The 14,001-nt window shown below is 40.9% G+C and overlaps 1 protein-coding gene across 1 annotated transcript in view; it reads left to right on the plus strand.

Moving 5' to 3' along the window:
* Nucleotides 1-14,001, plus strand: part of LOC133657499 (inactive pancreatic lipase-related protein 1-like) — a 49,053-nt gene that overhangs the window by 17,158 nt on the left and 17,894 nt on the right. The window contains exons 6-8 of the mRNA XM_062058914.1: nt 5,011-5,119; nt 12,346-12,465; nt 13,499-13,615. Of these exons, the coding sequence (XP_061914898.1) occupies nt 5,011-5,119; nt 12,346-12,465; nt 13,499-13,615 (346 nt within the window). The remainder of the gene's footprint in view (nt 1-5,010; nt 5,120-12,345; nt 12,466-13,498; nt 13,616-14,001) is intronic.

Raw genomic sequence — 14,001 nt, forward strand, 5'->3', positions numbered from 1 at the left:
AATGCAGTTGACACAAAGCTGCCATGCAGGCTGTTTTTTTTCTTTTGTCTTTCTTCATTTTTCTTTTTTTGCCATAGCTCAAAAAAAAATAATTACCAAAAAAGTCAATGTTATAATGAACTATTTTCAATTCTCCAATTACTTCAAAAATGTCACTTTAAAACGTTTTGTGTGGAAAAAATATTGCATATATTGTGTGGTTGTCATATAAAAACATCAAACAAAGCATAAAACAAACCAAAATAATAGTTCAAACGTAAAATTAACAGACATATCTGAAGTTGATCTCGTGTTGAAAGTAAAAAATAAATAAATAAATGTATCACTTTATGAGTGGGGCACCTTTTGGATCCCAAAGATATTTAGTGGGATTTTATTTATCTTTACACTGTGATTACTCAAAAATAATAATGAATCAATGGTGTCCTGCATTATTGATTATGGCTCTAATTACTAAATACTGCATATTTCAGCTTTACTATAAAAAACTGAAATGTTGTCTTTGACAAAAAAGGCATAAAACCTTTTTTTTTTTTTACTTCATATCAAGCTGAAGTTGATATAGAGATTTACTGTAAGCGTTAAATCAAATTTAAAAAAAATAATTTGACTTATTTTTAACACTTTAATGACTGAGACCCTTTATGGTCCCCGGGAACCCTAAAGGTAAAACAAGTAAATAAATCCATATATTTTGTCATGGTTTGAAAATGGAAAATATCAAAATGGCCCCCGCATGCTTTAATTTTTCCATGTGCGGCCCTCAGTGGAAAAAGTTTGGACACCCCTGCCCTAAACAATAGTTTAGCAGTTCAGGATTGGACTTCAGTATACAGACAACCAAATGTGGACAGTGCTTATTGTAATTTTTTAGACATCTTTACTTCCCTGCATAATAAACATTGCCTCGTGAAAGAATATTTTATAAAAGGAAAAAATAAAAATAGCTCTTGGATCACAAAAGGGATAATTAATGCCTGTAAAAAGAAAAACAATCCCTACAAACTTTTCATCAAAATAAAAACAAAAGAAGTCGAACAACGATACAAGAATTACAAAAATAAAGTAACTGATATTATAAGAACAAGCAAACGGTTATATTATCAAAAAAAAACTATATGAAAACAAAAACAATACAAAAGGAACTTGGGATGTTTTGAATAGTCTAATCAAACAAGAATATTCAAAGTTGACATATCCTGATTACTTTATTGATGAAAACGGTGAATATTATAATATGAGTAATGTAGTGAATAAGTTCAATAGTTTTTTTGTAAATGTTGGTCCTAAATTGGCTGTTAATATCCCAGACAATGGAGTTACAAAATCAACTATTGAACAGAATTATTCGTCATTCTTCCTCTCAGCTACAAATGAGCAGGAAGTGACAAACATTGTGCGGAAGTGTAAAAGTAAGTGCTCCACTGACTGCCATGATATCAACATGATATTGGTTCAAAAAGTTATACTAAATATTGTAAAACCCTTAACTTATATATGTAATTTATCATTCCAGACTGGCTGCTTTCCAAGTCAAATGAAAATCGCTAAAGTAACTCCGCTCTTCAAAAGTGACAGCAAACACGCTTTCACCAATTACAGACCAATCTCTCTTTTGCCTCAGTTCTCAAAAATCCTAGAGAAACTATTTAACTCTCGACTTGAATATTTTCTTGAGAAGCGTCATATAATTAATGACGGTCAGTATGGCTTTAGGTCCAAACGAACAACCGCAATGGCGATAACTGAAGCTATTGAAGAAATTACTAATGCACTGGAGCATAAAAGATATGCAGTTGGTATTTTTATTGATCTAAAGAAAGCCTTTGATACCATTAATCATTCAATTCTTGTCATGTCTGTGATTATGTTTTGTTTTAGTCTTGTTCGGATTTGGTTTTGGACTTTTTGTGCACTTCCTTGTTTGGTTTGGTTTCCATGGTCACCCATTAGTTTTCACCTGTCTTGTCACGCACCTGTTTCACGTTTCGAGTCACACACCTGTTTTCACTGTCACGACTGGGTTCTTGGGTTTTGTTTCTCCAGAAGGCAACGGAAAGTTGGCGCGAGCCAGACGTGAGTTTGAATACATGATTTATTATTTTTTTAACACTAATAAACTACAAAAGGAAGCAAACAAATGGCGCGCACAAAGGCGGAAATACAAACTTGACTAAGAAACAAAAGACATGCACGTGGGCACAAAAACTATGAACAATAAAACAAAAACACTAACTGTGGCATAAATGAACAAAACTTACTTGGTAAAGAACTGTGACACGACATGAAGCAGAGTGACGAAATAGTGTGAGGACGCCAGGACGAACAACAGAAACAGACAGATTTAAATAGTGACGTGATCAGTGAAAACAGGTGTGTGACTTGAAACGTGAAACAGGTGCGTGACAAGACAGGTGAAAACTAATGGGTGACCATGGAAACCAAACCAAACAAGGAAGTGCACAAAAAGTCCAAAACAAAATCCGAACATGACTAAAACAAAACATAATCACAGACATGACAATTCTACTAGATACAATGGGAAGATATGGAATTAGGGGGCTGGCTGGTGACTGGTTAAAACGTTATTTAACAGGGAGGGTACATTTTGTTAAAATGGGTCAATTTTTATCTGATACTCTTGGCATTGCTTGTGGTGTCCCCCAAGGGTCCGTGTTGGGGCCAAAACTGTTTAATGTATATATTAATGATATGTTTAATACATCCAAAGTATTGAAATGTATACTATTTGCAGATGACACAAATATATTCTACAGTAGTGATGACTATAATGAGCTCATAAATACAGTAAACACAGAACTAAACATAGTAAAAAAAATGGATGGACACAAATAAATTATCTTTGAATATAAATAAAACTAAGATAGTGATGTTTGGAAATCGCAACATAACGTCTGAACAGAAAATAAGTATTGATGGTACCCAAATTGAAATCGTAAATGAGAATACATTTTTGGGAGTAATAATTGATAGTAAACTATCATGGAAACCTCATGTCAGACACATTAAAACCAAAATCTCCTAAAGCCTCTCAATTATAAACAAAGCAAAACTATACCTCAATGAAAATGCACTCCGTACTCTATAGTGCACCTTGGTACTCCCATACCTTACATACTGTGTTGAAGTATGGGGGAATACTTACCACAACATAATTCATCCTCTAATCATATTACAGAAAAAAACAGTGCGGGTCATTCACAACGTTGGTTATTTAGAACATACTCATAATCTGTTTATGCAATCAAAGTTGCTCAAATTTGATGACCTTGTTAAATATAATACATTAATAATCTTATATAAAGCATTTAACAAATTATTGCCGCCTAATCTACAACGTTTTTTTATAAGACGAGTGCAGGCTCATAACTTGAGAGGTTTTGGATATTTTTTATTGCCGAGAGCTCAAACCACCCGTAAAGGTTTTTGTGTGTCTGTATGCAGAGTAAAACTATGGAACAAACTGGACTTACAACACAAGCAATGCCAAACTATTAATCGATTTAAACTATTATACAAACATATATAAATCTACAAATATAGAGATGAGGGTCTTTAATTTGACCTGCTTCTATACTCTGTCTCAAAGTGTTAACATGTGCTCAATGTTTCCTTACCATTATTGCTATGTTGTCTATTACCATTGTTGGTATATTCATTATTCCTACATTTTTGATACAAATTATTGTTACAGTGTAATAATTATTGTTACCTGTGGTAATGCCACTGTGATACAACATCTGTATTATAATCCTTGAACAAAGTAAGAGTGAAACTCATGTGAATAATCACTGAATAGAGAACTGGGGGTGGGATTAAATAACTTATCTTCTTCCCACTTCCTTTCAGGCAAAACTGGACAATCATGCATTACATACTATAAATTACCTTTTGCACTATATTATTTTATATTATTATGTGTTGTCAACTTTGTACTTTTTTATGTCATTGCCTGAAATAAATAAATACATGAAAAAATTAATGAAAAAATAAGAATATAAGTGTAAATAGTATACATTAGAGATAATTTTATGAAATGTAAAAAAGGAGCATAAACGGATAAAGTACGTACAATATGTGACAAGAAGCAACTGTGCAAACACTTTCAAATGTGCAAAAAATATGTGGAAGAAAAATGTCTCATAAATAAAAAAAACAAGTTGATGTATTAATAGCAACACAATAATACAATTATTCCCTTTTATTGGATACAATTGTTTGATTCAAATAAGGTCAATAGTACAAAATAAGGAAAAAAATAAATGGAAAAAAAAGGAAAAACTATTATTGACTATTACACTGGCTTTATACATTAAATAACATTATTACAACAATATCAACAACAAACAACCACATGGGGAAAAAAACAACTGAAAAATGTTGATCCCAACACACTAGTTTACGATACATAAACTACCCATATCAATACAATCGACCTTCACCACATTGCACTTCAAATATTCACCACATCATTATTTTTTGAGGAGTGTGTGGTGTGTAAGCATTTTTGGCCTCAATTATGAATTTTCAAGCAAAAAATAGCTAAATTAACCAAAACTATCTATAATACAGTAGTGTTGGCCACTAGATGGGACTTGGCAGATCAGAGCGTGCATTACTGTATTAAATTGAAGAGTGTAAAGGTGACTAAAGGGTGTTATGTTATGTTAGAGAGCTCTCTTTATGTTAAAAACGATTTTTTATCTTCCAGCTATGGAAATATTTAAGTTAGATTAATCATTTCTAATTTGCCGAAATTCATCTATTGCGATCATATCCAGAATAATTTACTAGCGATAAACGAGGGATTACTGCAAATTACTGCGCTATTTTCCGTGAAGACTCATAACATTGCATTGAGTTGTTTAGTACCATTTTGTTTTCATAATAATCATGCAAACAAATCAACAAAGATGCATACAGAAAGACTGAAGGATAGTGTCGTTATCGCAGTGCATTGAAACATACCTGTATCCGTTTGCTGCTCAGGGCAACTACAAGCAGACAGCTGAGAAGTTCTACGTCATCGGTCACAGCCTTGGTGCTCACATTGCTGGAGAAGTTGGTAGCAGGATCAGTGGCCTTGCTCGTATAACAGGTAAACTTTCCACCTGTTGGTTGATATGTATGCTTACATCATTTCGCCCAATCACTGGCATCTACATCCCCAGAACATTTAGACCCATATCTAATAAGTACTAAATAGTGTATACAAACTAGAAAGTATACAATTATGTGTACAATTAGTGGGTGGTATCCTAAGTCTGTGTGTACAATTGATAAGTACAAAAGTGATCGCCATATTTAAAGGCCTACTGAAACCCACTACTACCGACCACGCAGTCTGATAGTTTATATATCAATGATGAAATCTTAACATTGCAACACATGCCAATACGGCCGGGTTAACTTATAAAGTGCAATTTTAAATTTCCCGCGAAACTTCCGGTTGAAAAAGTCTAGGTATGATGACATATGCGCGTGACGTCGAGGGTTGAAAAGGAAGTATTCGGACACATTGTATCACAATACAAACAGCTCTGTTTTCATCGCAAAATTCCACAGTATTCTGGACATCTGTGTTGGTGAATCTTTTGCAATTTGTTTAATGAACAATGGAGACTGCAAAGAAGAAAGCTGTAGGTGGGATCGGTGTATTAGCGGCTGGCTACAGCAACACAACCAGGAGGACTTAGTTGGATAGCAGACGCGCTACCGTGACTACAGCTTTGGCTTCCAAACATTTGATTGCTTGCCCGTGCATGTCCCGTACGTAACTTTGGGGAAATATATGTTTCTTGCTGACTCTGATGGCGGCCGGGGTGTCGTCGAAAGCTACAACGCCCGCCGCCGCACCGCTGTCCTCACCTTGACTTCCTCCGTCTCCGGGCCGCCGACCGCATCGATGATCGGGTGAAGAAGTCCTTCGTCGCGCCGTCGATTGCTGGAACGCAGGTGAGCACGGGACGTGATGAGCAGATGAGAGCTGGCGTAGGTGAATAGCTAATGTTTTTAGCATAGCTCTGTCGAGGTCCCGTAGCTAAGTTAGCTTCAATGGCGTCGTTAGCAACAGCATAGGTAGCTGGCGTAGGTGAATAGCTAATGTTTTTAGCATAGCTCTGTCGAGGTCCCGTAGCTAAGTTAGCTTCAATGGCGTCGTTAGCAACAGCATTGTTAAGCTTTGCCAGGCTGGAAAGCATTAACCGTGTAGTTGCAGGTCCAGTGTTTAATAGTATTGTTGATTTTCTGTCTATCCTTCCAGTCAAGGGCTTATTTCTTTTTTTTCTATCTGCAGTTAAGCCCGATGCTATCACGTTAGCTCCGTAGCTAAAGTGTTTCGCAGATGTATTGTCGTGGCGATAAAAGTCACTGTGAATGTCCATTTCGCGTTCTCGACTCTCATTTTCAAGAGAATATAGTATCCGAGGTGGTTTGAAATACAAATCCGTGATCCACAATAGAAAAAGGAGAGAGTGTGGAATCCAATGAGCCCTTATACCTAAGTTAAGGTCAGAGCGAAAAAAGATACGTCCTGCACTGCACTCTAATCCTTCACTCTCACGTTCCTCATCCACGAATCTTTCATCCTGGCTCAAATGAATGGGGAAATTGTCGCTTTCTCGGTCCAAATCGCTCTCGCTGCATTGAAAACAATGGGGAAATGTGAGGAGCCCTTCAACCTGCGACGTCACGCTACTTCCGGTACAGGCAAGGCTTTTTTTTATTAGCGACCAAAAGTTGCAAACTTTATCGTCGATGTTCTCTACTAAATCCTTTCAGCAAAAATATGGCAATATCGCGAAATGATCAAGTATGACACATAGAATGGATCTGCTATCCCTGTTTAAATTTAAAAAAATCATTTCAGTAGGCCTTTAAATATTTGTGTGAGTACTACTTGCTGTCACCATGAAGACACTTATTTGCTGCACATTCATGACATCATGCTCCAATATGTGTTGGTGTGTTTTGATGTTGAACATGCAGCACACAAAAATAATCTGCAATCTTTCAAAATGCCTGAAACAACTGTGATGGTGCGCTAGCTCGAATGATCCAGACGCAAGAAAATGCATGATGCAAGATATTTTTTTTAATAGGATATTTATTTATAACATATTTTATATAACAAATTTACCTTCGGGTACTAAAAAAGTAACTTAACCTGATCTCCAATATGATAAAACGAACGCCAATAAGCAGACACCGAAACAAATCAATTGAATTTGTTTCAGTGCCTTTTGGCTTCAAATGATCCACTTAACTCATCCAGCAGCTATAAATGTAATTGCTGAATACATAATACGGCTAATATTTTCAATTTTGACAGTGTGAATGTATTGACACATACACAAGTGTAGTGTTTTCACATTATTGTCTGTCTTTGCACGGATCACCTCCTTCTCGCCACAATGACCACATCCATTTGTGCGTAACTAAAATCAGCTAAATGATTACATTTGCATCTCCTCCTCAGTATTACACAAACCGGCTAAATGGATTGTGTGAACTATTTTGATTAACCAACAGACCTTATCCTTTGCGCATCAGCTAAGTAGATCATCGTTGCATGCTCTCAAGTTTGCACGTGTTTTAACACTCGCAAATCTTTAATAGATCACACCCTGAATGCGGGATTAAATGTACTGTAAAATGATGTATTTTATAAAGGAAATTAAAGTGTCCTGCACTAGGTGCTAGACACTACATACTAGGATTAGAGGAAGAGAGAGAGAGAGAAATAGAGATACTTTGTTGACAGACAAGAAGAGATGCTGCAGTTGCATAAACTGACAACAATTCAATGCATTACACTTTATGTGGTTAAGATACAGCTGTTTGTAGTTATACATTTGGCCAGCAGGTGTAGTCTTGTGTGGAAGCATGCATTGAAGCTTTGAGAAATTCTTGAAACAATCGGCTCAAGTGTTTCAATGTCTCATGAGGATTAATCTGACCATCACTAGTTAAAAGTAAGACACTCGATCTTTACTTCAGATGAGGGAGTCAGTGGAATGACTTGTGCTGGTTAAAGCAATTTTCCTTCGTTGGGTCTCATCGTCGACATGTTGTTGTGGCACTGATGTCACCCACATATGGCAGCAACGTCACAAAAGGAGCAAAGTCCACACGGCCCATTTGGAGGAAGTATGAAGGAAGGCAATATTGTTTTACAAATATCTTTGCAATGCCTCCACGTTTGATTTCTCAAAGGTTTTTTCACCAAGTACCTCCTCAAAAACATTTGGCTATTCAAGTACCAACATAATGACCAACATTAAAGTACAGAAGCATAGAAGGCCTTAGCATTAAAAACCAGGCCGAGGTTTCATTTAATATTTTCGGTCATTGTAACATTACACACAGCTTGAACAGTAACACTGTTTGAAAATGATACACTGCAAAGCTGGAAAGACTGGTTAGCTCATATGCAAGGAAGTGGCTTGGCCTTCCCAGGTGCCTCAGCAGTATTGGGCTCTACGGCAAAGAAATGCTAGAACTGCCCATTTCCAGTCTTTCAGAGGAGTTCAAGTGCGCCAAATTTAGACTGGAGATTATGCTACTGGATTCGAGTGATCCATTTGTAGCCCAAGCTGCCACCATCCTGGCCACTGGGAGGAAGTGGACCCCATTGGCTGCAACTGAGTAGGCTAAAGCAGCACTCAGGCACAAAGACATTGTGGGCCGAGTACAGCAGGGGAGGAGTGGTCTTGGCCTTGGGGCCAATACACCAGCCTGGAGCAAGGCCTCTCCATCTCAGAGACGCAACCTGGTGGTCCAGGAGGTATGTCGGGAAGAGGAAGCAAGAAGGTGCGCACAAGCTGTGGCGCAGGCAGAACAAGGGCAGTGGATGACATGGAAAGGAGTGGAGAAGAGGAAGGTCTCCTGAAAAGAGCTGTGGGAGATGGAGGCATTCAGGGCAAGCTTTACCATCAGGGCTGCCTACGGTGTCCTGACTTCTCCAAAAAACCTCAGCCAGTGGTATGGTGAAGACCCCACATACCCTCTATGTCCGAGTCCAGCAACACTGATGCACATCCTGGTGGGCTGCAAGACCAGCCTCACCCAAGGTTGTTACACCGAGCGGCACAACCAGGTGCTAAAGTGTCTTGCAGCAGTGCTGGAAAGTCGACGGACAAGTGTCAATGCCCTTCCTCCCCCGTCATCCCGTTGGCAAGCAACAACATTTTTCCGGGAGGGCGAGGCCCAAGCCAATCTCACTCCCATAAGACCAGACACTGGACAGCTAGGCAGGGCACGAGACTGGCAACTGCTGCCAGAACTGGGCCAGAGGCTCTGCTTCCCAGTTGAGATCGCATCCACCAACATGCGGCCAGATCTTGTTCTGTGGTCCGCTTCGCTCAGGCTCGTGCACATCATATAGCTCACTGTGCCCAGGGAGAGCGCAATGGAGGAGGCCTACGAGCGCAAGAAGTTGAGGTACACTGAGCTTGCAGCCGATGTGCAACAACAAGGCTGGAAGGCGAGGGTACGCCCAGTGGAAGTAGGCTGCAGGGGGTTCGTGGCCACCTCAACATCCAGGCTCCTCAGGGAAATGGGAATGTGAGGGAAGGCCCACCGGCAGGCAGTGACAGACCTCTCCAAAGCCGCTGAAAAGGGGAGTCAGTGGCTGTGGGTCAAGCGAAGGGACTCCACCTGGGCTTTCAAGTGAGTTGATGGCATCTAGGGAGTGATCCTGGGACGCTGGGAGTCACTGCTGAACCCTCTGGAGGTGTTGTGGGCCTATCAGCGAAACACTGAGGAAGGGGGGCGCCCACTTGATAACCCAGAGGATGCCTTCACTCACTTGACCATCCCACAGAGTCGCATAGGTGTCTCAAGTATGCAAGAAGGGATTGTAACATCTAGTCCTACACAACAGATCTGATCATCTGGTGAACCAGTGACTGCTGTGAAAGGGCAACTGACAACAAGGGAAAAACCTTGCGACGGCATGGAAAGACAACTGGCAGGAGGGAATAGACCCCAACGGGGCTGCCATGGGCTAGCTACCCGTGGTGGCGGGATCCAGCACGAACGGTGTATGGGTTCCACCCAAACATGGCTACAAAAAATTCTAAAAAGAAAAAAACCCCTGAGTCAGCGAGAGCGGGGGCGGAAGATGGCTCATCGGCAGACCACCCGGTAACGAACAAAGGAACGGAACAGACTACTAGTTTGATGACCAACAGCCACAGCAGGACACAAGCTTCAGAGCTGCGTATGCGGTTGGACAAAGGTTACTTCCACCCAAGGCCTGAAATACACCAAGGCAAGAAAGGTTGCCTAAAGAAGGGTCAACAGGGAACTCGCATGGACAGCTACTTTCTGAGAAGCAGGTCGAGTCAGTCGACTGAAGTTCAGCAGCAGGACAAAACCCACAGTCTGCAGGACATCAACACCCCTGTCCCTGAGGAGGAAGATCGAGGCAAAGGAGAACAACCTGAACCCAACCCACTACGACCTGCAACGGAAAAGAACATCCAGGGGCAAAGGCCATTAGTCAAGTGGCCAAAATCCTGCGACAGGACACTGTGGAAGGAGGTCAACACTGATCTCTGCAACATCAAATAAGGTATCAAAGGCACCACCATGAAGAAGTTGGAGAGAATGGGGGATATAATCAATGCCTATGGAGTGGAACGGTTTGGAGTCGTCGAAGGAAAACGATCTGCTCCATCAATCCTCACTAAGTTCAGAAGACAGACAGAAATAGACCGCCTAGTCAAGAAGAGGAGGCAGCTGAAGAAGCAATGGAGGAAGGCCACAGAGGAGAAGGAGGGCATAAACCTGCTGCAGGAAGAGATCCAGAGTAGGCTTGCAACACTGAGGAGAGCTGAAAACCTGAGGAAGCACAGAAGGAAGGAGCAAACAAGATCACACTTCTTCAAAGACCCCTTTCAAATTTGTGAAGAGTCTGTTCACAAAGGAGAAGTCTGGAAGTCTCTCAGTGTCAAAGGCCAACCTGGAAGAACATCTGCAAAAATCCAGCAGAGACGACCGACACCATGAAGAGGTTACACTCCCACCTGACATGCCACCAGTCAACCCACCAGAACACGATCTAGACATCGGCCTACCCAGATGGTGTGAAGTAGACAAAACCGTGTGTAGAGCAAGGGCCGCTTTAGTTCCAGGTCCCAACGGAGTTCCATACAAGCTCTACAAAAATGCACCAGTTGTCCTGCGCTTCCTCTGGAAGCTGATGAGAGTCGTGTGGCAAAAGGAGATACCAACTTCCTGGCGAAGAGCCGGTGGAATGCTTATCCCCAAGGAAAAGGACTCATCAGAAATCGGCCAATTCCGCCGGATCAGCCTTCTAAATGTCTAGGGGAATAATCTTCTTCAGCGTGGTTGCTCACAGGCTGGCAGGACACCTGCAAGAAACAACCTGATTGACACATCAATCCAGAAAACAGGCATCTCAGGCTTCCCCGGTTGCATGGAACATGCTAGTGTCATCTAGCATCAGATCCAGGTCGCCAAGAAGGAGAGAACAGACCTTTTTGTGGTTTTCCTTGATCTCGCCAATGCCTTTGGCTCAGTCCCTCACTACCTCCTGTGGACAGCCTTCGACTACTTCAGGGTACCAGCAGCTCTCACAACCCTTCCAGGACGTCCAGCTCTGCGTGACAACTGCCCGAGTACTCCACAGCATGGCAACACCTGGAAGTGGGAATCATGGCCGGCTGCACCATCTCCCCGCTGGCCTTCACCATGGTCATGGAGGTGATCATCCAGGCATCGCGATGGGTGGTTGGATTACAGCTAATAAGACTTGGCCTGAGGCTGCCGCCTGTCAGAGCCTACATGGCAGTGAAAGACCTCTCCAAAGCCGCTGAAAAGGGGAGTCAGTGGCTGTGGGTCAAGTAAAGGGACTCCACCTGGGCTTTCAAGTGAGTTGATGGCATCTAGGGAGTGATCCTGGGATGCTGAGACTCACTGCTGAACCCTCTGGAGGTGTCGTGGGCCTATCAGCGAAACACTGTGGGGGGCGCCCACTTGATAACCCAGAGGATGCCTTCACTCACTTGACCATCCCACCGAGTCGCATAGGTGTCTCAAGTATGCAATAGGGGATTGTAACCTCTAGTCCTACACAACAGATCTACCTACCTAATGAATCAAAAAAATTACTTTGATTTAATAAAGTGATTCTTTGGCTACCACTAGATGGAGCGCGCATACCACTAGTGGCACACGTACAATAGTTTGAGAATCACGGTAGTGGTATATATACACACAGTAGAATATATATAATCTTATACATGTATATACAGTACATCTTGCATTTCAGGATCATTGTTGTGTTTTGCTTTGCAGGACTGGACCCAACTGAACCTTATTTCAGTGACACAAATGCGGCCGTGCGTCTGGACACGACTGATGCCACCTTTGTGGATGTCATTCACACTGACGGATTTCCTTTCAACACCAAACTGGGTACACTTTTATTGCTAATATTTCACAGTTTAAATGTGTTTATCAAAACACAAATAATGCAGCAGTATGCTACACCTCTACACGAGTATTTATTTAAAACCTGGCCAAAATACGGCTCGTTAATATTTTCAATCCGGCCCAGCAGACGTTTTCCAATTTCATTTTTTTCTAAACCATTAACATCGAAACTGTAGCCACCGTTATGATGTGCAATGCTATTTTAAAATTACCGCAAGTCTTGAACTATAGAAAGTACTTCAATGGTTGGAATTTGCACTTTTGAGTGATACGATTATTACGTCGCAGCCGCTCCAGGCAAAGTGGCCACCCACGTAACCTTTCTGCTCTTTTATAGGGCTTCCCATACTACGTGGAATGCGCCACTGTTGCCCATAGGTTAGCCTACCAACACACAATCTAACGTTTCTACACGTCAAAACAGTCGGCCGACAGTCGTGTGTCGTCATAGTGTTAAAATAAAGGAACTCAAAGATACTGATGCTATCTAACCCTCATATCTCGCTGACCTAATCTAAGATTAACTACATAGAAAACAAACTAAACCCCTGTGAGTTGGTATGGTCTGATGTGGTCTGTGTGACATCATGAACCTCACAACCTGGCGGCTCTTTCCCAAACATTTCTGAAGGTGAGTTGCCAGCACATGTAAGTTTCTTGAAACAGATAGCTTAATACATCTAACTGAAACAAAATTAAACCAGTTCTACTGATAATGCTAGCAATCCAAAACCATAATGATGTGAATTAGACCTGTTAAGGCAAGTGATGAGAACCAAATAATCCACTGTCACATGATCACATTTACTTGAAGAACTTAAAAAAATGTACAACTGTTTTAAGTTTCAACATGTAAAAGTTTAACAGATCCACTTAATTAGACCCACTTCTTTCTTAACCTTTGGGACATGTTGAACTGTGCAAATGCAAGAAGGTGATGTTCCTTCATGCAACTTGTTCAGCATGTCTGAAACAAAATATTGTGAATAAATAGTTTGTGTTTGCACCATTGCAGGTCTTGGTATGTGGCAGCCAATAGGCCACATTGACTTCTACCCCAATGGAGGGGAACTGATGCCTGGTTGCAAGACTAACAAAGGCACAGCAAGAGACCTGGATGCTATCTGGGAAGGTAACTATTTACGCGCAAACCTATTTTCATAAAACCTGTTAAATTACATGATGACATTTTCAACATATGTTTTATTGGCTTATAATCAAGTAAGAACATTTTAATTATATTATTTCCAAATTTATTTAGTTTATGTTCATACTAATAATTATTATCCCATCAGCATCAAGGTTTTGTGCTGCCTATTCCAATACCAATCATCCATGAGTGAGATTGGTAATGATCTCTTGTATCAAAGCGGCTGTTTGCAACCTTTACATAAATGCCTAGAGAGCGCTAACTTTCCAAAGGGGTTTAACCCATTGGCAACACTAAATTGGCCCTAGTGTGTGAATGTGAGTGAAAATGTTGTCTGTCTATCTGTGTTGGCCCTGTGATGAGGTGGC

The sequence above is a fragment of the Entelurus aequoreus genome, linkage group LG09 (genome assembly GCF_033978785.1).
Source record: "Entelurus aequoreus isolate RoL-2023_Sb linkage group LG09, RoL_Eaeq_v1.1, whole genome shotgun sequence".
Classification (NCBI taxonomy): domain Eukaryota; kingdom Metazoa; phylum Chordata; class Actinopteri; order Syngnathiformes; family Syngnathidae; genus Entelurus; species Entelurus aequoreus.